General features: G+C 42.3%; 1 protein-coding gene across 1 annotated transcript in view; it reads right to left on the reverse strand.

Moving 5' to 3' along the window:
• The window catches only part of STK3 (serine/threonine kinase 3), a 205,341-nt gene that overhangs the window by 54,484 nt on the left and 125,601 nt on the right, over positions 1-25,256 (reverse strand). Inside the window, exons 9-10 of the mRNA XM_083186984.1 lie at positions 22,342-22,537; positions 7,298-7,473 (exon numbers count right to left, since the gene is read on the reverse strand). Coding sequence (XP_083043110.1) covers positions 7,298-7,473; positions 22,342-22,537 — 372 coding nt within the window. The remainder of the gene's footprint in view (positions 1-7,297; positions 7,474-22,341; positions 22,538-25,256) is intronic.

The raw sequence follows: 25,256 nt of genomic DNA on the forward strand, positions 1-25,256 counted from the left end.
ACTGAAAAAGTCCTAGACTGCAGTGCAGGACAGGAGGTTCCAAATTAGAATAGCACCAGAGACGCAGAATGTCATTGTCCTCCAAGTGCGGCATCGCATATGCCAACCGATGGGTCACACTGCAGGAAAGATACGGTTGCAGAGGAACATGCGAATGCAGACAAATACCTATACTCCGGCAGCTGTAAAATAACCTGGTGGGTACGGTAGACGTATCTCAAAGAAAAGAGCCATATGCGGCTCAAGAACCAACGTATTGGCCACTCCTGTTCATCTCTACCAACAGCAGCCTGACCGCAGCAGTACACAGACCACTCCTCTACTACCTCTACTCCTCTGCTACCCTACAGCCCGGCTGTATTGTGCACTGAGCATTATGGGCTGCTGATTGTTACCCGTGCTTGGTTTTAGATTCTCAGTTACTAGTTAGGTTTAGTTCTCTGTTTTATTCTAATGCGTGATAAATGTACGGCGCTGCCAACCACTTGTGGCACCATATAAATAAATTTTACCAATAATAATAACAACAATGATAATAATAGTGTCCACATGGATAGTAAACAATGAAAATATTGACAAAACATGGCAATACCACCCAAAAGGTGTCGTCATTTGTGTGTTGACCATGTCAACCTTTTCAACCTATCGATCATATTAGTTGACCTATTGACGGTCTACCAAGACAGATCTGGATCCATCCTCCGGATACCAGGTTTTGCGCGATACATATTTAAACCGGCTAATTCTACAAAGATCTTGCTATATTATTTTTTATACTTAATCACTGGAAAATTAAAATTATTCAGCAAATTCTGAGAAAGCCATCTTTGCGGCGTTATAATCTGCAGTAAATCTCATCCGAAATAACAATAGGGTCATAAAAATGGCATTCGGTCACATCTGTCCCAAACATTCCGAAATATAACAGCACTGGCGCTGACCAATCTGCCAGAGAATTCAGCATAAGAAGCTATGATGAATGCCATCAATCGTACATAGGAGAACAGAAGGATGAACCGTTTTAGAATTCTAAGTACACATCTGTCATTGCAATCTGCATCACTCCGAAAGAACTACATACCCCCATACCTCACTATTGTCTTAATAATGTGGGCGACTCTGGCTGGATGAGGGAAGAGCGCAGCTGGATCAGGCGCATAGCATTCATAATGTTGTCAGGTATACAGTACATTTTTCCACTGTGCTGCTGGGGATCTTGTCTCTTCTGTTACCAAACTCGGGATAGATGTATTAAACCTTAAAAAGAGATAAATGCGATGGTGATAAAGAGTGATAAATGTCCAGCCAGTCAGCTTCTACCTGCTATTTTTCAAACACAGCCTATAACAGGACAGTAAAGAGCTGATTGGCTGGATGTTTATCGCTCTTTATCACACTTGAATTTATCTTTTTAAGGCTTAATACATCTGACCCTCAGTCTGCTGCTTCCATTCACCCTACTCGCATCATTTCACTGCCACAAGCACCAGTCACCTCCCAAACATAACAGAAGTGCACTAGTAATGGCCTTGCATGAAATCAGCACTCTGATTGAAATACTCTGTGCTGCTGTGAAAATGTCTGTTATAGGACTGGCGACAGCTTGTTCTATATCTGCCTACTTCAAAAACAGACAATTGTTTTATTAACTATTGTAGATTGGAAAAAAAGGAGTTATGACTTGAATTTATATAAAAGGATAATAATAAACCACATTAAGCTAAATATATATAATATATATATATATATATATATATTACTCATCATAACCCCAAACTGTAATGTGGCAGTCGACATACTGAAGGCACTACAAGCTCTGGATCGTATGCTTGGGAGCAGGCACCTCTCAGCTCTTTGTCTGTTATTACCCAGTTTTGTTTAACTACGGTTTTATTTTAAATTTTAGAGCTCAACTGAATTTTCTGGTGCTATACAAGCACAGTGTATGTTAACTTAGACTAAATGTTAATTTGGGAGACCCTATAAATACAGGGGTGGCCAATTCGACCATCAAGATCTACCAACAGTTCCTGTCTTCCAAGTCACCAGTGTATCTTCAGAATGTGACTGTTCAGGAATGCAGCACATGTTTTGAAAACATGACCGTTAATAATGACTGCACCTGTGCACCAACTAGGTCAGTGATGGCTAACCTTGACACTCCAGCTGTTGTTGAACTACACATTCCATCATGCTATGCTACACTTTTGCTATTTGGCCATGCTAAAAAAATGATGTAGGGCATGCTGGGATGTGTAGTTTAACAACAGCTGGAGTGTCAAGGTTAGCCATCACTGAACTAGGTACTCTGGGAAACACAAACTGTTGGTAGATCTTGGAAGCCAGTTTGGCCAGCACTGCGGTAATGTGACCCAATATGAACCGGAGTATATGGTAATGTGGCATGATATGAACTGGGGTGCACAGTAGCATTGCACAATATGAACTTGGAGCAATGCAGTATGGCATAATATGTAGTGGGGAACTAGAGTGGCATAATAATAGTGAGGAACTAGAGTGGCACAATATGGCATAGAACAAACTGCAAACATGTTGCTTTTGCATTTAATAAATGTACGTGTTTATTTCGTTTCACGTTCCGGAGTGCAATGTATATATATTTAGTGTTTATACATGTGTGTATTAATAGCTTGCAGAAAGCTGCACCAGAACCAATGAACTGGATAAAACGCTATTGAGCAATTAAACAAGATGATATTATGGTATCCAGGCCAAGAGCTGCCCATATTTTATTAATTACATACAGTGGGAACATCTCCACATGCTCAGTTACCAGTAGCCCTGTTGCTCCACGATCTCCGGGAAGACTGCATCCCTGTGTGGCAACCTTAAGCTTAAGGTCACAACGCCCGTCTTTTGCAGTCAGCCGTGTTTCTGATTTCCTGCGCTCATTAAACCACTGAGAGGTTGTCTCGCGTAACAGATGGTTCTTTCAAGTTTTGTTACTAATCCAGAATCTTTAGAGTACTTCGAATTTGTGTACTTAAAACAGGAAGCCTACAGAGGAAAGCAACTCGCGGGGATGTGCACATTTCTGCCGAATGCCAAACAATCTGGAATCCATGGGCCTCGTGTTCCATCAAAGTGACAGAAATCATTACACTAGCGCAGCAGCTATACACAGATTCTCGTAGCACATGGTACTTTACTTGTGCCGAAGAGGCTGACATAACGCAGAGTGTACCCTTTTTTTTAATATATATTTGCTGCAGCTAAAACTAAATTGATTCAATCGCTACAGGAACTGGAATCCCTCAGGCTCGCTAGCAACTTTACATTTTAATAGCACAATATTTTGAGGTTATTGCTTCTCAAATACGGAATTAAACAGGCGCATTTGCCAGATAGGAAAGGTTTCTACAGCATTAAGATATGCAATGCGACAAAGCCGAAATAAACATCCATCTATCTCAACTCATCTCTGTTGATGTTGTATATAGTGTATAAATAGAATAACACATCAATGAATCCAAAGACGCTCTATTATATAGGACTATAGAATCTTACTGGAGCAGTGTTGCGAGCTTAATTCAGTTTACCACGTAAGCTGCTTATAACACACTGCAAGGGGAACCTTCAGGACTTATTCATCTCGCTGCATTGTGTACTATGGTACCCACCACCAAGCACCAATTGGCCAGATCTGTTCAATCAATGACCAACCTGAAGGGACCAAAGTCAAAAGGGTGTGGTATATTTCACCGGGATGCAGTTAAAATCCCAGCGGTCGGGATCCCAGCGTTCAGAATCCCGACACTTTCTCCCTCCGTGGGTGTCCAGCGCAGCGAGCCCGCAAGGGGGGGCGATCTTCGTCCCCCCCCCTTGTCGGGATTTCGGCGGTCGGGATTCCGGCGTCGGGATTTTGAACGCCGGGATGCCGACCGCCGGGATTTCATACTGAATCCATTTCACCGACAGTCGGGATTCCGACAGTCATTACTCAGATGTAGGAATCCCGACTGTACAGCGGGGGGAGCGCAATGAAGCCCCTTGCGGGCTCGCTGCGCTCACCGCGTTGCAGGGACTGTGGCGAGCTGTGCTCGCCACCTATTTTATTCTCCCTCTATGGGGGTCGTGGACCCCCACGAGGGAGCAGTCGGGATTCCGACATCGGAGTAATGACTGTCGGAATCCCAACTGTCGGGGAGCCGTCCGGCACCCCTCCAAAAATGGTACAGCAGAACACAGCTAAAAAAAAAATCCAAAATATATTTTGGGTGGAATTGTATGATACCGATGATTAAAATCTTACTTCCCTGCACTACAGATATACCCACATACATCTAGCCTCCATTCGCATTAAACAGCAGTAGCATGTGGCATCTATTTGTGACTGTTTAGAAATACAAATAGCGTCTTACTTGCAAAACGAACATGATGCACAAGCTGCTTCTGCTGAGTAAAGTGATGCATATCAGTGTACGGCTGAGGCGCTACCTGCATACAAAATGCTACAGTACAGTGATTTCCAGGAATACACTAGCATTCCAGCCATAAGCATACACTGAATATTGGCATACCACATATACATTTTAAATCAGCAGAAGCCACTTGCGCATTTTTTAAATGAGATGCTAATCAACGGAAAATGTTGCAAGAAAAGACACCGGCAATACCGAGCTCACGTATTATGTATAGCGCAACTTGTATCGCATGGAGGATAGATTTATGTAGACCAGCGGTTCTAAAACTGTGGCTTCTGACCCCAAGGTTGGTCCTGTCCTTCTCAGCAAAGGGTCGCAACTCCAGGTGCTGACCACCAGGCTGATGACTTTCTAATCTCAGTCAGTGATTCAAGGACTCTGAAAGATCTGTTGAATTGTCTGTTATGGTTAGGCTCCTCCCATCACTCTGTGCCTCCACAATGCTGCCATGTATGTGCTGTCTGCTGACTACACATGTGATGTGATGGGTTATGGTATATCAGGCTACTCCCTTCACTCTGTGCCTCCACAATGCTGCCATGTATGTGCTGTCTGCTGACTACACATGTGATGTGATGACCACCTGCAGTCACTTGCTGGGGTCCTGTAATTATTTTTATTGTCTGATGCTAAATAGTTTGAAGACCCCTTAAGTAGACACATCTGTACCTCAATCTTTAGGATCTTGCAATACCAGTAAAGATTCAGGCATCTTTAATTTGCTTGTCCCACTACTCCCCCAGATATAAACCTTTATGTACCCAGAATAGAAAACTTAAAGAAGAGAAAAGCCCACACCGGGGGAAGAGTAGGTCTCCTCAGACTGAGGCCGGCACCACAGCACCCACCGAGCCAGCAAATTATTTCTATCACTTAAGTTCCCAATAGGATTCGTGGTGCATCCTTACAAGTGCACTCGCCAATAGCCAAAAAGCAAGGGCCAAATCAGCTATACCCATGGCTTCAGTGTACATACTGTCCCAGTAGGCAGGAGAATGTAATGCCAATGCCAAAGGAAAAGAAAGTGGCAGGATAGTTTTAGCAGCATCAAATGGACAAAATATCCACACTAAGGTCGAAACGAACGTGCCATGTAAACAGAGAGGAACTTCTTTGATTTGAGGCTGGAGAATGGATTTTGATACGTTTTGCTTGTATTACCTAAAAGCGAGTTGTTTTCTTAGCTCTTAACATACTGCACATTACATGCAGCAAATGTCATGTAAGTGTGTATTTCTTATGTATAATTCTTATAAATGTTTCACAGACAGTATGGCAGCAGCTTGAAATATTTATAGCTTTCCACCCAAAAAAAAAAAAAGTTGACACTTTAATATGAAAACCGTCTCTCCCATCGCAATCTTCACTTACAGATGTTCCAACTCCTGATTCCTGAAGTCCAGACTCATTACGCAGTTCTTAAAATCATACTAAGTATTAGCTAGAGTCTTCCTCAGATGCACGGAGTACCACAATACTTCAGGGCGAACAATCACGTACAATGAGTACTACAGTTAAAAGACTGACGGGCAATATACTAAAAAATTTGAAATGAGAACATCCCTTTATCTGATCCTGATACATTCTGAAACCACTGGATTGATTGCAATGCGTTTGGCATCATTGTGTAGGTCATTTTCCCAAGCAGGATTTAGGCTAAGTGTGGTCAGGGGGCTCTGGGCGGGACCCTGGCGAGTCGTCCTGTGCACAACTCTCGACAGCGAGAGGCTTATGCACTTCAATACAAATTGATAGGTTATTGGGGGCTGTGGGGGTTTTGGGATGTTCACATCCCCACAGCGAACCGGCAATAATGCCGATTCGCTGACATCATCAGGGAGTCGGTGCATCATCGGGGGTGGGGAGGAGGCAGCACTTAGAGCTGGCGCTGTTCCAAGTGCTGCCTCCTGCATAGAGTGAACAGGAAATGGGTTGCTTGACCCCTTTAACTTGTTCACACCGCCAAGCAACACAGCAAGGAACGGTTAAGAACTCTGCTTTCTTACCGGTTCGTATGGCCATGTTGCTACCTGTTTTAGGCACACGATAACCTCTTTCACATCTCACTAATTACCGGGCAAAAACGTCTTGTACCCGGTAATTAGTTGCGATGTGAAAGGAGTATTTGTAGGTGAGCATTGTAACAGCCTCCAACGCACCCTACATATTACCAAAATCTGAAAAACCCAGGTAACAGACTATCAACAACTCCCCCATAGTGTCATAGCTCATTTCAAAGTCACCTTAACACTACTACCACAAACACGATTTAAAATTGTATTCATACTGCCACAAGAGGAGTGGACTGTAGGTGGAAACATACCGGGCTGAGTAAGGTACCCTGAAAATAATGACATCGCTCAAAGTCCCACTGCAACCCGATGTCCTGACCACATAAATGATAATGATGTTTTATTCCTATCACACACTTGTTTCCCTGAAATGGATCCCTGATGTACTGAATGCCAGCTCTAGACACGCAGTCTGCTGCTCAGTTGCTTGGGATGACGCCACTGATTGCTGCAGAAAACTGTCTTTATTAATTCCAGTAAAGATTTTTAGTCTTAAATCGTGGAACACAATTGTTCATAATAAAATTACTCCCACATTCTATTATGAACAGAGTCACGGTAACAGACTCTGTAACAGATCTATAATACATATAATTACAGAATAATAATAAAAAATGTAAATAAGCAGAATCATAACCTTAATAATAAATTAAACTGCAGCGGTAAACCAACGGCAATTCATTTAAATATAAAGAGCCTTATCAGGACACAGTGTCCACAGTGATGGGACGGTTACATAATTAAAACATGGAGGAAATGGCATTGTTCGTTAAAACTTACAAAGTCGAAATCGCCATCAGGAGGAACCTTCCAGTTGTCGGGGAACACATTTTTGGTTATGTGGTACTGCTCGTGGACATTCTGATTGTGGTTCTCGTGGGGCTTGTTTTTAGAGTCTTGTTTATCAAAGTAATCCATGAAGGATGGTCGCGGTACTTGCGGAGAAGTCGCATTTCCTGGTGACATATAGAGAAGACTTTTGTTAATACTCATTAACGCTCAGTCTTAACAATAAACAACGTAAAAATAAAATGTAATGGGGGAAAAAAAAATACACTACTCAGATTACACCACCACGAATAGACAACCATTACTGATTATTTGCTAACTACAAGGCTTCTGTACATTCCAAATATAGGGGTATATTCAATCACTGTCGGAACTGCCATCTTGCCGAAAAGACGTGTTTTCAACACGAATAGGTCGGAGAGGGTTCCAACCTATTCAGTGTTGGCTGCTTTTTTTCCGGCATGTTCCGCGACCGGTGGGATTCACTGAAACACAGAAAAAAACAAAAGGTTTTGGCCATGTTTCCAGCAATCTTAATCCGACACGAAAACACACCGGATTGAGTCAGGGAGGAACGGCATGACTCCCAGGCAATCCTTACGCCTCCCGCCGCAGCACTCACCCCATCCCCACGCCGGCTGGATGAGTATCAATTTGGCCGCTGATTCCGGATCCATTCCGGCAAAAGAATGTTGGAATGGATCCGGCATTAATTGAATATACCCCATAGTGTGATACAGATGTGTCCCCAAACACTGCGGAATAGCGTATTTTGCCGTACTCACCTACAATACGTTATGAATGGGAAGGCAGTGATATCAGGACATAGCGCCTCCCACAGCAATGAACTAAGAGGACACATCTCTATTCTAGAAATTAGACTCAAACAACACACTATTGTAACATCGGTTAATAATCTAGACCAGGCATGTCCAACGTTGGCCGTCCAGATGTTTTGAAACTACACATCCCAGCATGCTTTGCCACAGTTTTGCTATTCGAGAATACTAAAACTATTGCAAAGCACGCTGGGATGTGTAGTTTCAAAACATCTGGAGGGCCAACGTTGGACATGCCTGATCTAGACAATAGACACAACCTACACACACAAAAAATGTAAGCAAATTATATTCACATTGATACATTAATTATTGTATAATGCACAGTAATGGCTGCTTTTCTTAATCTGGTCCAGATTACTAGGCACAAAGAAGTGTCGTAACAGAGACACCTATAGCATTGTACAGTGATAACTTTGCTAGGCAAGAACACTATTAAATCTGTTTAATTGAAACATTAAAAACTTTATGTAAAAGGTCATGAAGAACAAAATAACAATTCCATCTATTCTACAGTTACGACTTGCAACTGCCATGACAATTACTCTAAATGTCAGCACTGCGCTTTACCACTTTGTGGAAATAAAAAAATAAAAACAAAAAAAGGAAACACTTTTCAATAACTTTTTGTTCCTAAATGTCATTTGCATACTGTACATATTATGGTGAAAAGTCAGACACATGCCGGGCAGTGCAGAGCAAACCAGCAACAGCACTCTGTAACATGAATCCCCCAGCTATAATGACAAGCCCAGGACCTCCCTACCTGTATTTACTTGTATCCATTAATCTGTCCCAAGGGACTACATATTCTACAATCAGTGTCCTCCCTACATATATTACTGATACAGTCGCACCTAATACCCCGTTTCAGCACGCAAGATCCCGTGCAACTCAGCTTGTGCCAAGCTCGAATTCACAGCCATTTTTCATCAATCCGTGTCCGTTTTGAATTCCGACTGTCGTGTTCATGTCGAGCGGAACGAAAAAGGCCTGTGATTCCGACTGTGGGAACGTTCCCACAGTTGGAATCCCAGATTGAATACCCCCCACCTTAATTGTGATGCAACAAAACCGTTTCATTGAGGCAGCACTGATTAATATACACATAACGGTTTTGTTGCATCTCATTTAAATGAGAGAATTGAGAAGCCATGGTTCACACCTTTCGACATGGGTCATGTGACACATGGTGGAATGAGGCTAGGAACATGAATACATATCTGTTATTGGTGCAATCCTGCATGTGGACATAATCGTTGTCAAAACACTGAATGCTTATGGACCTGTATATGAATACCTTAATTTACCTACTGCACAACACTGCAGCGCGCAGTGGTGCCTTCCCAATCTGCAAACAACGGACGCTAGGAGGAGATGTTGGGCTGAAGCAAATATTGGGGGTTAAAACTTTCACTCCAACATCCTAGATTGTCTGTATTTGTTTTACTGCAGAAAGTCCAAGATTGCTGGGATAACTTCACCATTATACAGCTTCTGACATAACACAATATAAACAAACGGAGCGAATCCAGAACACTACCATTTCTTATATTTATTTTGCTCATTTAGTTCCACCCAAAATTTCGTTTTTTTGGCTTTTAGGCAGAATTAGCCTTTAAAGCTAAACTGGAAATTTCATACACGTTTGAGAGAATAGCTGTGCCGAATCATACTATACGGGCATTAGCCATTAGCCCCGTCTCAGCTGGAAGTAATCGCTGTCCCCAGAAAACCTTTCAAGATTAATTCTATCACTTCGTTCCAAGTTCATTTTTAGAGACCCCAAGGAAAGCAGAGTGCATGACGCGTTAACGTAGGCAAGGGAACGGCAACTGCAAGGCTGATTTCTCATGTGGCGAGAGCTTTGCCCGCAGTGGGCTCGGCAATCCCAAAAACTATAAATTGTTCATGAGATGGTTATAATTGGCATGAAAAAAAATTTCGTTTTTTTTTGAAGAACAGAACTCGTATGAATGATTTATGGTTATTCCTTACAAAACGAAAACAAATGTGGCCATACAGGAGGGACATTTAGGGGCACAATCTGGTTACAGCACTGCCTTACACGGTGTAGGGAGAGGACTGTGGCTCAGCAGAGAGAGTGGGGATACTGCACTGTGGCGCTGCTTGACCTCACAACAGAAACGCCGGCCAACTTGAAGACATACTTGTCAACTCTTTAGGAAGCTCCTGTTTGCCCACCACACTCCCGTATACCATCAACCTTCCTAGTGAATCAGGCAGGATGGGGAGAGAATACTGGAATTTGCAACCGCTAATGAAATAAACTGACCGGCTGCATCTCCTCTCCGAAGATAATTTAAAAGGGTGCAAGCATGAAATGAGCTGGTGGGACCTCATCTTTGGAGGAGGACATGCTGTTCCTTAAATTCAACCAGTTGCTAGCACAGAGCTTGGGCACTAGAAGCTGAATCACAATTGGTAACAAATTTAAAAAGCAGAACAAGTAACTTAGCACCTCGGCAAAACCATGTAGCACTGCAGGTGGGTCAAACGCAAAATGTGCATTTAGATGTGGGGGAAACGCATAGTGTAAACCTAAACTGCAGTGTAAAAAATAAAGATGTCCAGCATTTGTGGACTACCTGCAAAAAGTACTCAGTATTTACCCATTTGCAATTTGCATTGCTGCACAATTTGTCCAGGTGCTAAATAACTTGTTTGGTTTGCATTTCCTCCCAAATCAAATTAAACCCCCTAATGGGCAAAGTGTACAACCATGCAAAGTTCTTTTTAAAGGCTGGAATTAAAGCATAAGTAATACAAGGTTATCATTATTGGCTTGCCTTGGTACTTGTGTAGTTTCACGGCGCCGTGCGTCTGTCCCCTTGCGGGGCTCGCTTCGCTCGCCCGCGCTGTGGGCTCGGTGGCTCACCACGCTATTTAAAATCAACTCCATGCCAACATGGATAGTGGAGGTATGAACTATCCATGTTGGCATGGAGTTTAATTACTTTTTTGGAGATATTTCGTGGCGAGCGTAGAACCCGGAAGTAGCACGGCGCCATGCTGGCGCCGTGAAACTACCCAAGATAAAAAATGTGTTAAATTACAGACACTTAATCAAGGTTACACTAACAATTTAGGACAATAGTTTAAAGTACCATAAACATTTCAAAGAATATCAATAACGCACCAACAATCAAATACTATTACAGTGCATCCTATATCAGTACTATGGGCCAGATGTACAATGCCTCAAAAAGTGATAAACAAGGTGGGAGTCGTGGAGAATAGGTTAAAGGGACAGTCTGAGGTTTCGAATTGGTAATTGGAGTGGACTATTTTCGAGACTTCAGACCAATGGGGGACTGAGGTGGTACGCCAGTTGCGTGCCAGGAGGCGTTTGGTAGTTGAGAGAATTTGGCTGAGTACATATACCTCCGAGGGGGAGTTGGAGTGTGGAAATAAGTGAAGTAAAGCTACTTTTGGGTGTGGGTGGATTACACAATGTGAAATAGTAGATATGAGTTGAAATATAGGTTTCCATAAGTCGTTAAGTTGGGGGCATGACCAAAATATATGGTAAATCGTCCCCACTCCCTGACATTCCCTCCAACACGCCCTCGGTGAGTTCGGCCATATTTTGTGGAGCAATGCAGGTGTCATGTAGGAGTCTAAAGTCTCGAATATAGTCCACTCCAATTACCAATTCGAAACATCAGATTGTCCCTTTAACCTATTATCCACGACTCCCACTTTGAAAAAGTGGGCCCCTTGGACAAGATATAAACTTTCCGTGGGCAAAACGTAGACTCAGTAGGATATGTCAAAGATTATACACGAGGTCTTACATGATCGTTGGCTCATCCTTCGGCAGTATCTAGATGATGTTTATGTCTATTTTGGATGTCTTAACTTTATCTGACTCAGATTTGTACCATACCTGTAACCCCATCATTGTACCCCATGCCTCTCTTTTTTCCGTACCCTTTTCCTTTTTTTTTTTTTCACCCATAATGATCGAAAATCAATAAAAATCTAAAGTTGAAAAAAGTGATAAACAGCCAGCCAATCAGCTCCTAAATGCCATGTTAAAGGCTGGGTGGGAAAAACGACAGCAGCTGATTGGCTGGTTGTTTATCACTCTCGACTTTTTCACTTTTTGGAGCTTAATACATCTGGCACTTTATGTTTAGAAGCACAAATCCTGTTTTATTAAAAATTAAGGAAGTTATGTATCCAGATTTGGCAATGTGGACAAATTACCATCATCGTTAAGCATTTAAATGATAGTTGGGGAATACAATGCTTATTATTAGGACTGATTTATGCTACACTTGAGCAGAAGTGCTAATCCCATTCTCCTACGCATCATGTGAGAAAACGGTTTAGCGTTGTTTTCCACCCAATACTTCAGAGTGATGTTATTGGAACGCGCCCGCTTCTGCTTTCCAAAATCATTTTAGCACGTAAATTCGAGGGGATTAACACTGTACATTAAAATAAAACAGACACAGAATAACTTCTGATTCCTGGAGCAAACAATGAGCTTAAGGCTTTAAGAGCAGAGACCCCAAGTGCATCTGAAACCAATTAATATTAATATATGACATTAATTATTTACATCAACCCAAGAGCTTGTGCAAAAGCACGATGAATTAAAGATCAGCCTTTTAAATGTAATGTTATACGAATCAAAGAACAGAATGAAAGTGTAAGACATTATAAATCAATGAGAGAATAAGGCGGTGGTATCGCATATAGAGGCATGCACAGCCAATACTCCGTTCACTCAGAAGGGCAGGTGAGCACGGAAAATCATGTGTAATAGTCGCCGGCGACGGATTTATATTACTGCAGGCATGTACTACGTACGGCGTGAAGACACTCAATTAGGGACCAGCCATCGCTGTCAGTGCATGAGGATGTCACGGCTGTGCCTGGAGGATGTGCTAGTAGGAAGTGCTAAACCAGCAGGATTCGCTGTACGTGGGCGGCAACAGGAGACGAGTGCTGGGCTGCATACAATGAACAAACGTAGATGTGCCGCAGCGTTACTGCATATTTGGTGTTTATTTTAAATAGATGGACACCCAAAAAAAAGAATGGGTTTGGTAATGGCTTTGTAAAGAACCCTTAAGCCACCGATTGTAACCATTCTCAATGGGAAAATGCAAGGTTAGAAACACAGGCCGAGGAACAGAAAAAGAAACCTTTATATTAAAGCATGAAGGTGGCAAGAGCACTACCAGGATACTTACTAGATTTGAACAGTCCCCTGATCCCACAAGATAATGAAAATGATTGTGAAGCTAAGGAGTTGACTACAAGCTGCCTGCGATTGCTCCTACATTGAGAGTACCTACTTTATATTAAACATGGATAATGGCCCTTATGCGGTTAAAATATCTGGACTGCCTCTATCTGTAAACTTGTGTAGTTATATACTATGATAAGAGTTCTACTGAAGATGGGATGTTGCTATGGGGGCAACCAATCAGAATCTACTTATTTATTTAGCACCTTCTAGAAGATAATAAATGATTGGTTGCCCATAGGAACATCCATTCTTCAATAGAACCCCCAACTTCGTAAATAAAGGGGCAGTGTATGGAGAGGTGGTGTACTAGTCTGGTCTGCAACCAGAGAGAATGTATGGCTCTGTAGATTGTAAGCTTGCGAGCAGGGCCCTCCTACCTTTTGACTATCTGTAAATACCCAGTTTGTTGTATCGCTGTCTCCTTTTGTAAAGCGCAACGGAATATGCTGCGCTATATAAGAAACTGTTAATAAATAAATCATTAACTTAAGCGAGAAAAGAGCATAAAGGAAGCAGTAATGTTATTGGACAGGATGGAATGGTAGAAGGTTGAACTTTTATTCTATTGCGCACACCACCTCTTCAGATGAGCTGATCATCTTCCCACCCCTCCCACAATTTCATTATCTATTGATGGCATACTATCTCCTTTAGATCCCAGGTAGGCTGCACTGGAGTTATCAGTGACTCCATCTTCTTTAAAACCACATATTCTGCCCCTCACACAGGTTCTGCAGTTTCCATCTCAAAAATATTTCCAGGATCAGACCTTTTCTCACCCCGCATGCTACCAAGACCCTCATTTAGTCACTGTTCATCTCCAGACTGGACTACTGTAACATCCTCCCTGACAAATAGCTCTAGTCACTCCATCTCTCTTTCCTAACATACTTTGTATGCCCCCCAGTCCACTCTTACAATCCCTATACTGGCTGAACTTTCCCTGCAGAATCAAATCCAAGCTTCGTACACTCATAAGGCCCTCACCCATTTACATCTTTGACCTAATCTTCCTTTACCTTCCCACTAGTCCTCTTAACTTCACGAATGAACGCGGCCTCAAGTGCATCCGAGTTAGAGTCAAGTACATAACATTAACCCCCGAGAGATAGCATCTGCTTTAGAACACTGTCTGATACTACTATTCACTTGGATATGTGTTGTAAATCGTAACCTGTTACAAGCGAAGTGGGCCCATATGATTACATATTTTAATGTTCTTAATAAGTTTAATGACATTCTGGAGCAGTTTAATTATTTTAACCCAGGGGATCCCACATTTGGAACCAGAATACAGAGAACAAGAACAGTGACAATTGTAGATGGCGTGACTAAGACACATGCTCTGATACTTGCATAAATAGGCAGTTGAGTCAGATTAGTAGAACCAAGTATGCTAATGCATCCAAGCCAGAAACTTCCCATTGTGTCTCCCCTGATCGGTTTTCTATCTAGAACAGTCATGTCCAAACTGTGGCCCTTCAGCTGTTGTGAAACTACAAGTCCCACCATGCCTTGCCATAGTTTTAGCATTCCCTAAGAGCAAAACTGTGGCAATGCATGATGGGAATTGTAGTTTCACAACAGCTGGAGGGCCATAGTTCGGATATGCCTGATCTAGAAGCTTACATTCTTGCAAGCAGGAAGTAGAGAAGTACTCACCAGAATGCTAGAGGAACGGTGGTCTGACCCAGAAGTGATGTCACATGATTGCAGATGGAGCTACTGCAGCCCCTCCAAGAGTATTCAAGTCACAGCAGGGGCATCAGGACAAAAATGTAAACATTGTAACTTATCAACACTTCATTACAGTCTACATAATGAATGTTGACATGGTCAAAATGGGATGCAGTTTCAATCCCGGCGGTCGGGATCCCGGCGTTCAGAATCCCGACGCCGGAATCCCGACCGCCGAAATGCCGACAGTTTCTCCCTTCGTGGGTGTCCACGACACCCCTGGAGGGAGAATAAATTAGCGTGCCGAGCGTAGCGAGGCACCAGGCCCGCTGCGTGGCGAGCACAGCGAGCCCGCAGGGGGGGGCGATCCACGTCCCCCCCTTGTCGGCATTTCGGCTGTCGGGATTCCGGCGTCGGGATTCTGAACGCCGGGATCCCGACCGCCGGGATTCAATACTGAATCTGGTCAAAATAGTCTCAACATTTTGTTCTCAACCCATTACAAATTTGTGCTACATCCAGCGTTGGTAGTTTATAAGTATTATGTACGTAATAAAATCATTGTTCTTCTTATTAGAAGAAATACAAAATGTATAATATTTTATATACTTAATATACTGCATTTAAAAAAATATTAAGTTCCGAGTAAAGGAAAAAAAATAAAAATACTCTGTGCCTATGAAAATCTAATCCAAAGCCAGAAAGATTTTGTTGACAATGCAACAAGCGTGAGGAATGTACCACAACATATTGAGTACTGCATCTCTGAGGAGGAAAACACAAGCCATTGGGAGAGACTGTACCTAAGGCCGAGTTCTGAGTTCTGTGACGGAAAATGAGGCGTCAGACAGACACAAGGGTACAACACAATCCCTCCCCGAGAGCAGCCCTAGGACTCCTACACTAGCAAGTAATTGCAGGATGATATGATTCATACGATCAGAAGAACAGAGGTAAATAACTAGCATGGAAAAATAATGAATCTCATATTAATATCTTACATGTATTTCTTAGGTCTGATAACAAAAGTGTTTGTCCTGGATTATAATAATAAAAAGGGTAACTTTTCATGGGCAAAGAATAGAAATATCAATGAGTTACACTGAACAGCAGCTGTGCTGATTGGTGAAGGTTTATATTTGCGGTAGCCTAAAATTTTTTTTTTTGGGCTTGATGTCAAAACAGGTAATTAAAACAACCAAAACGTTTATGCCTGCATGCACCCCATTGCCCCATGATAAATGACTGAATCCGTAATACTATACTACTCCTGTGTATGCTGTTTAATTGGGATACCCATGCTTATTGCCAGAATTGTTTGGTACTAATTACGTACATAAATTAAGTATGTGGCCGTGTTTAAATGCATTGCAATACCAAGAGGAGGCCACAAAAATACCCATGCACCAGGAATGTAAATTCGATGCAGCTTAAAATACTATAAAATAATATCCATATTTAGGGATTAGTTGATTAAAGCAACTACATTCAATCTTCATTGAATCCAGTGCTTACCCCTATTGTATGCCACCAAAAAAAAAGTAAGAATTCTATTCGGTTACTGGCATAATTGTGAAGTCTAAGCCTGTATATCAAGACAGATAGGATCAAACTAGGAGTGACAGCATAGAACCCCCATGGCCTTATAGTCCAAGCTGTGCTTAAAGCGCAGACTCCAAGACATCTCCCACTGGGGTGCAAAGTGCTGTGTTTCCTTTGGAATAAAAAATATGATCCAAGAAATATGTGGAATATTGTTAATATATTGACTGGCAGTGCAGATGGTGTATGACATTTTTACACTGTTGCGGACATTTACAACAGTGCTCTTTGCCAGTAATGGCAAAGAGCACTGAGGTTGTGGGTTGTATTCCACTATGTCCCTGTGTGAAGTTTGTATATTCTCTCCGAGCTTGCCTGGGTTTCCTCCAACATCCAACAAATGTACTGCTAGGGTAATTGGCTCCTCACAAAAATGAACCATAGCACAGGGATTCTCAAACACAGTTCTCAAGGCAAACCAACAACACAGGTTTTAAGGATATCCTAGGCTCTGAAAAGATGGTTAAATCAAACTGCTTGAGGTACTAATTAAGTCACCTGTGCCCAACCATGGTTATCTGGTCAATTCATATCAAACGATCCACAATTAAATTGGTTGCTTGATTTCCTTTATTGAAGCATGACTATATAAAATCTCAAAGAAAAGAAATTCAAATTTGACATGTTTGGCAATAGTATTATGTAGAATGCAAATCAGCTAAATATCACATACAAATGTTACTAAAGAAGCATTATTCATATAATAATAAAGACTCAAAATAATCACTCTGACCCGTCACTGTGGCCAGCCGGAGCGGTGGTAGTCCAAAGAACAATCGGGATGTCTTGAGAGTGTACATGGTACATTTTGTACCATAGCGTATTTGTTGATCATTTTTTATTTTATTTTTATGTGTATGATGATGTAACTTAGTAATCAGAAACCACCATTACTTTATTTTTTATTTACCTTTATCTAAAGATGGCGGCCATTCTTGTATCATGGTGTATGACATTTTTACACTGTTGCGGACATTTACAGCATATTTCAAGCTATAAACTATTTCCCTACTTCTTTAGGACTGAAATTTGAGCCCAAAATGAATGGTCAGATTTAAAAAACAAAAGGTCTTCTTTTTTTGTACTTCAGTGGGAATGAATACAGTACAATTTCAAAGTTGTTATTTTTACTGGAATACCTCTCTCTCAATATATATATCATATATAAATGCAAAACCCATTTTGAAATATGTATCTTTTTTTTTTATTCAAGCAATTTGAAATGCTAGCTTCTCTGTTTTTCACCGAAAATGACCTCTAATATCGCTGGTGGGGGACACATACAAATGGCAAATTCACAACATACACAATGCTCTATGAGGGATAACTGTAGAAAAAAATATAAAAAAAAAAAATTGGAGTTTGAAATTTGAACAAAGTTACACCAACCTGAAATCCTTGGAAAACCCAGAAATGCAATTCTTCTGTAGGTGAATAATTACTAAAAAAAAAGTCTACTTTTGTTACAGTATATGCTGTGAATACGTGTTTACCATGGTGGTCTATAGGAAAGAATGATAATGAAGAAGGGTGCCTTAAGGACAGGGCCCCTCTGCCTTGTGTGTGCTTGTACGTGTATTTAGGGCAGATAAGATGGGCCAAGTTTTTCTAATTTGCCATCAAATACTAGGGTAGATGTATTAAGCTTGGTGAAGAGAAAGTGGATATAAAGTAGGAGGAGAATGCACCAGCCAATCGGCTATGTTTGAAAAGGGACAGTTAGGAGCTGATTGGCTGGTGAGTTATCTCCTTCTACTTATATCACCTTTATCTCTTCAACAGGCTTAATACATCTTCCGCACTGTTTCTATGTAATGACATATGTTCAATGTCAGAAGTTTCCTTTCCCAACATCAAAACTGGGAAACAAAGGGATGGGGAGACGGCAAGATTAACAAACAGTAGAACCTCATTCAAGACTGCCTAGTCTCCATTTATAATCAAGTGAGAATACAATCTCCTTTATGCATACTAAACTTGCTGTTTGAGGTGGATAACGTGACCGATCCCTGTTCTCCAAATCCAACCACAGGGGATTTATGATATTGATGTCCAGCAATTAGAGGGGGCAGGAAAGAGGAGACAGCACATATGAATGGTCATAAAACCACGATCGGATGACATGAGCTATATGAATCAGTGCCTGATCACCTATCATTTTGATACAAAGAGTCACCTGCGAAAAACATAGAGGGCTGTTATATAAAAAAAAAAACTATCATTTTAATCTAGAAAATTGAAAATTATCATGTGAAATATTTTCTATCCAGGGGTTTTAGCTTTAGAATTCAATCCGTGCAATATAATATTGTATACAACATGTATGTATGTATGTATTTATTAGAAGTGACAAAAATAATTTAAATGGCCTCTTGGCTAGTGCATGTGTATTATAATCTGCTCTTCGTTTCCATCTAGTGGCTAAAGACTATATAGCGTCACTTCACTAGGCTATGCACACCTTCAAATTAATAGCCTTCTAAAATATTACACAAGGAAAAAAAAGGTAAAAAACTGCTATTTCTATAATCCTGCTATTAAATATTTGATATGACAAGGTAGTATAAAAAAATGGAAGTGATTCTCTACTGGGGGATTTGGAGGCCAAGTTAGTGCCTTGAACTCATTGTCATGTTTCTGAAAACATTCGCGAACACTTTTGCAGTGTGGCAGGATGAATTATCCCAGTGGTTCCCAAACCACCCTGGAGTATCAAAATTGTTTTCATGCCACCCCTAGGCCAAAGGTTTCTCAAAGTCAGAAAAAAATATTAAGTTGATTGTATTTAGATCTCATCCTTAGGATCATTATGAGGGTAATGGACAGAATTCACATCTGTTTGTCCACAATTTGTCTATTACATTGGCCATAAATTAATTTGAATTGGTCATGGACTACCAAACCAAGGCACCCTTGAAAGTCCCCCAGGGGCAAGGCACACAGTTTGGGAACCACTGCATTATCCTGACAGTGCCATCAGTGATTACAGCTGCCACGAGGGGATAACTTGGTCTGCAACAATGTTTAGGTACTGTAGGTGGTAATTGTCAAAGCATTAATCAGGTAACACAAACTCGCCAAATTTGTGTAATCCCGGGGCTGAAAAATCTCAATCCAAGGAATTCAGAGATTTAATTGCCCCAACAGTTAAAAAGGAAACCAAAACAGGTACTTAGCACGGCGCCCAGATATTCTACGTACGCTAAAGTAGTGAAATCACATGGTACGTTTTTACCATGCGATGTGATGCGATTTCACGCCCTCCTGTCAGACAATTCTTCCCTCAGGTGCTGGATGATGTGCTGTGGCTGACAGCCAGGATCACAAAACCCCCCACTATCCACACCACCCTGAAGCGTGGCGAGCGCAGCTAGCCCCGCTAGGGGCGGCGGAACGCATCCTCTGTCCTTTTCATACCCCTACTATCCATGTTGGCCTGGAGTTGATTATAGTGTGGCGAGCACAGCGAGCCACTGAGCCCGAAGCATGGCGAGCGCAGCGAGCCCCGCGGATTACTTTACATGTATTCCGCGTGCGCTCCCCACGCTTCGGACTCGGAGGCTCGCCACAATAACTAAAATCTACTCCGCGCCGATGTGGATAGTGGGGGTATGAAAAGGTTGGAGGATGCGTTTTGATAGAGTACTGATCTATTATATGGACATACACTTCAAATGAAAATGAAGGCAAACTGGATATATCAGCAGCAGCTGTACAAGGGTTCGCTATATGCATGGAGAACCTTCAAAGTTGCATCCAAACCAAAATACTTACATCCAGCCCTGCTGCACTTCCCCTACATAGTCCATCTGTATCCCTAGCATCCGGACCCATCCTGCAGTGTCAGGTAGGGATCCCATCTATTCCCCTGTAAAATGGACAACCACCACCCCCCGTCCCCCACTGTCTCTGTCCTGCCAAGACGCTGCATTACATGCTGGTGGCAAGAAGGGGCAGTCTGTACTTAGCGGGAGAATGGGGGAGCCCAGCAGCAGCAATACTTCTCCTTACACCTGCTCTCCATCATCAGCACAGGACAGCCTGCCAGCCTCCAATGTTCCCAGCACATGCCGCATCTCAGCTGTTCGATAATGCCCAGCAATGCCAAAGCCAGAGCAGCACTATGGTGACTGGCTGTGCCACTGCTGAGGACACCACCCCACTCTTTAACTAATACCAAAATCTCAAGATTGAAACCCTCAAGCCCACTGCATATAGCGGCAAACCTCAATGTTTTGGCATCAGCGCTCGCCGATACCACCTCTCTGAAAAGACCCAGCGAGGTGGAAATGGCGAGTGTGGGGGGTGTCAGTTGTATACTGACCCGCGAGCTATCGACACTGCTCACTGTCATACTGTAGCTCACCATATAGCATTGAATACACCCCATAATAATGAGAGCGGGTCTGCTCTTACTGCTTAATGTCGTCATATATTGATTTCGGGAACCACTCCTAGCAGCACCTGGGAAGTTCCCTTTCTCCCTTACTCAGGAATATTTATGGGCACCAGGGGAGAGCCAACGTCATGAAGACATGAGAAGGCGAGAATGAAGAAGAAACGATATGGCTGGAGCACACTGTAAATGTGACATGAGTTTATTTACAGGCTGTCTGTTCAGATATTGCTTTCGTGTGCAGCGGATGTGTTGGTTACAAGCAGGTTGTTATAGCTTACAGCTATTTGCTAAACACGCGGACACTATCCATATGATGGATTGGTGTGACCTCAGCGGTACTGGTGAGCTAATCACAAATAGGAACCGCTCACAAATCTGACAGTATTTTATTTATTACCCTTTTTCTTAGTTACCAGACAGTTAGAAGAACTGTTCTATGAGACTCTTTAGGCCAGGGGTGGCCAAACCGGTCCACAAGATCTATCAACAGTTTGTTTTCCAGGCCAACTGTGGATCTGTAAAATGATTTTTTTTTTGGGAACGAATGCAGCATGTTTGAAAATGTGACAGTTAGTAATGACTGCACCTGTGCACCAGCTAGGTGACCTGGGAAATGTGAGTTAGTAATGACTACAGCTGTGCACCAGCTAGGTGACCTGGGAAACGTGACAGTAATGACTGCACCTGTGCACCAGCTAGGTGACCTAGGAAATGTGACAGTTCGTAATGACTACAGCTGAGCGCCAACTAGGTGATCTGGGAAATGTGACAGTTAGTAATGACTGGATCTGTGTACCAGCTAGGTGACCTGGGAAATGTGACAGTTAGTAATGACTACAGCTGTGCACCAGCTAGGTGACCTGGGAAATGTGACAGTTCGTAATGACTGGATCTGTGCACCAGCTAGGTGACCTGGGAAATGTGACAGTTAGTAATGACTACAGCTGTGCACCAGCTAGGTGACCTGGGATATGTGACCGTAATGACTACAGCTGTGCACCAGCTAGGTGACCTGGGAAATGTGACAATTAGTAATGAATGCAACTGCGCACCAGCTAGGTGTCTATAAATTGTGGACTATTGGTAGATATCGAGGACTGGAATTAACTCAATACTCCTAAAAACGACTGTGGCTGTATATATACTCCTGATCCTCAAAGAAGGTTTGTCCAAAAGAGGTGTTGGAGGACACAACATTATTACGTCATGGACCCTTTATAGCGAAACCTACTTTTCATAGTTCCATCTTCCTCCTCCTCTTCCTCGTCGCTGTTTATCACCATGGTGCCCAAGTCTGACTCCAGCATGGTGCTGTTGTGCTCGATCATCGTTTGGGCACCTTCGCTCATTGTGCTGGCCGCTCTCATGGTCCCTGCACTCTCCGAGCTCGTTTTTACCATGGTATGAGAGTCCAGCTCGTCTTCCTCCTAGATAAAAAGGGACACAAAGGGTTACCGAGCAGAACAATCGTCTGATTAGCTTTTTATGGAAACACTTTGAAATATATTCCCCGAGTCTAAAGATCAGTTTATATAAGAATTTTTTTTCGCCCGTAACCACATCAAGAAAACCTCAAACCGTCGTATAAATACTAAAAGTCCCATGCTGGAAAACATTGAACTTTAACCACACGTTTTATTAGTTTGACTACTTCTCTGGGTCATAATTTACAATGAAAGCCTAGCAAAGACAGTAGGATTGGCAAGAACACCAGGAGGCACCTTTACACCGCTAACATTATGTGTGATGTCAATTTATGGACGCTGCCATATTTTACTGCACTCTCATCCCAAAAAACAAGCGAGTCATTTTTAGCAACAGAGAAAGTCTGCGCAGCAGATGCTGGGGAACTGTTGAAAAGAACATATTCCAGCATTGGATACAACAGCATTTCCAATCAGTGGCAGTAATGTTCCTGGAATGCAAAGCCGAATTGATGATAATCCAGTGCATGATTCATAAACCCCATATGGAGCACAAATATTTGAAAACAAAGGAAAGTCGTTGCTTCTCCCCACACATTTTAGTCAGACTTTTAATGAGGCGCTATTTGAGAGCGTAGCAATTAACCAGTGAATAGAATACAAGACAATGATGGATGGTAAAGAGATCCTGGGTATTTGCAGCAAAGGTGTAAATAAAGGTGTCTGCAAAACACAAAGTGGAAGGTTTGACATCTGGGAACAGACAGGCAACTCGGATTCCCAATGGCTGTAGAATTATGAGTTATGGAGCCAGCTCGGAATTTGTTCGAAACCTGGCAGTTGATGTTCTACTAAACCTATACGGACACTATGCCACCTCGCGGAGCAACGCAGATGTCTCTACATCAAAGTTTATTAGGTTTATTGAGTTTGTGTATTGCTTATAAATTTCTATAAAAAAAAAGTCACTTTGCAGTTTTGCACCCAAGCTGCAACAGACATAGTACATTGCAGCCATTCCCACATTGGGGTGGATCAATAACCATCAAGTGCAATAAGATAAACAAAATCAACCTTGGCCAACACAGTTGGACATAGCCAGTGGCGGATCCAGAGGTGGGACTGCAACGTCACCAATAAGGGGAGCCACACAAAAAAACAAGTTTAGAGTGGTATTTGGTGTCTATTTGAAGTAATGACGGTGCTGCCACCGATCACAGCACTGAAGTCTTGTGTTCAATTCCCACCAAGGCCCTATCTGTGTACAGTTTTCATGTTCTCTCTGTATTTCCCTAGAAGTGTCCTCTGAGTACTCGGTTTTCCTCCCACAATACAAGAATATAATGGCAGGTTTATTATATTCTGACAATAATAATCCCAGTGTAAGTAGGCATTTGCATGTAGTACGGGATATACGGGCAGATTTAACAAAGTTTGAAGAGAGATTAAGGGGGATATTCGCCGGGCGAAAATAGCGGCCTGTCATTATTAGGTCGGTTGCCATTCGAACTATACAATGTGGGGTTCCTTCTTCCAACTGGCGGAGTAAACCCTAACAGTCAGAAAGTTCTGGCATTGGCGAAAACAGGCGTTAATCATCGGAAATGGCCGCTAGGGAGGCGAACCTGTTCCAGGGGAGTTCCGGCCAGGATTGAATACTGGTCGGCCGCTGTTTACGCCGGCATAAATAGCGGCCGGGATAGAATAGCCCCTAAGTAGAAAGGATTAAAATACCAACAACCCCTGTAAAAATGTCACGAGTTGATCGATTTCTGTTTTATCGCTTCTCCAAGCTAAAATAAATCTGAGATTTTAAGCTGAACCAGGTCAATGATTGATGTGAATGTCCAAATATTCCCTGTACACTGCTGCGGGAAACTATATATATGCAATCTATAAATGACTTTATAAATACAAACAATAGAGAAATACTTTTTCCTGTACTGCACAATGCATTGAGGAGAATGGACGTTAATGGCTTTAAATATTTTCCAATCAAAGTTTGTTTTGAAGCGCCAAATCCGACAACTGAAGAGGGGATCTGTCCTATAGCCATTATCTGTGCAGGTGATCCGCTAGTTCCCAAACCAGTAGTTACTGGGGCAGAGAACCCCCCCAGCCATCGCTGTAACACTAGTGGCAGCAGTACCTGATCCGCTTACTGTCACACGACCACCCCCCGGGTGGGATTAGGCAGCATTAATGAGAACAATATGTAATATTTTATTTGCTGTACAGGACAAACAATTTCTCAGCAGTATATCTTCCAATAATGGTTATATGAAAAGACAGCCAGCAATTAAGAATGGATTGAACAGTCAAGTATGTTCGAGCTCCCCTCATCTGCATTGTTTCCCAAGACATGATGCTGCCAAACTGGCAGGTTGCTGTTCTTTGTCAGATGGTCTGAGTTAGCGGAGTCCGATGACCATGTGCTATATACTAATTACTTTTACAGTGTGTTCCTGCCTGTCCTTGGGTTCTCATTCTCTAGCAAACGTGTTATCAGCGTAGAAACAAAAAGGAACAGGGGAGGATGTGTAATGCCCATACAGTATGGTGCTGCATAATCCGGACCATTTTGAGGAGGGGGTGACCCTGGCGTGGCGTTTAAGGCACCCATAAATTTTGCATGAGCATCCAAGTAACTTTTCCATATTTATGGTTTACAAATAAACACTTGCACAAAGAAACTTTTTTTAGTACGGGTCGGGTCTCCCTT

Source organism: Crinia signifera, chromosome 5 (assembly GCF_055691185.1).
Source record: "Crinia signifera chromosome 5, ASM5569118v1, whole genome shotgun sequence".
Lineage (NCBI taxonomy): Eukaryota > Metazoa > Chordata > Amphibia > Anura > Myobatrachidae > Crinia > Crinia signifera.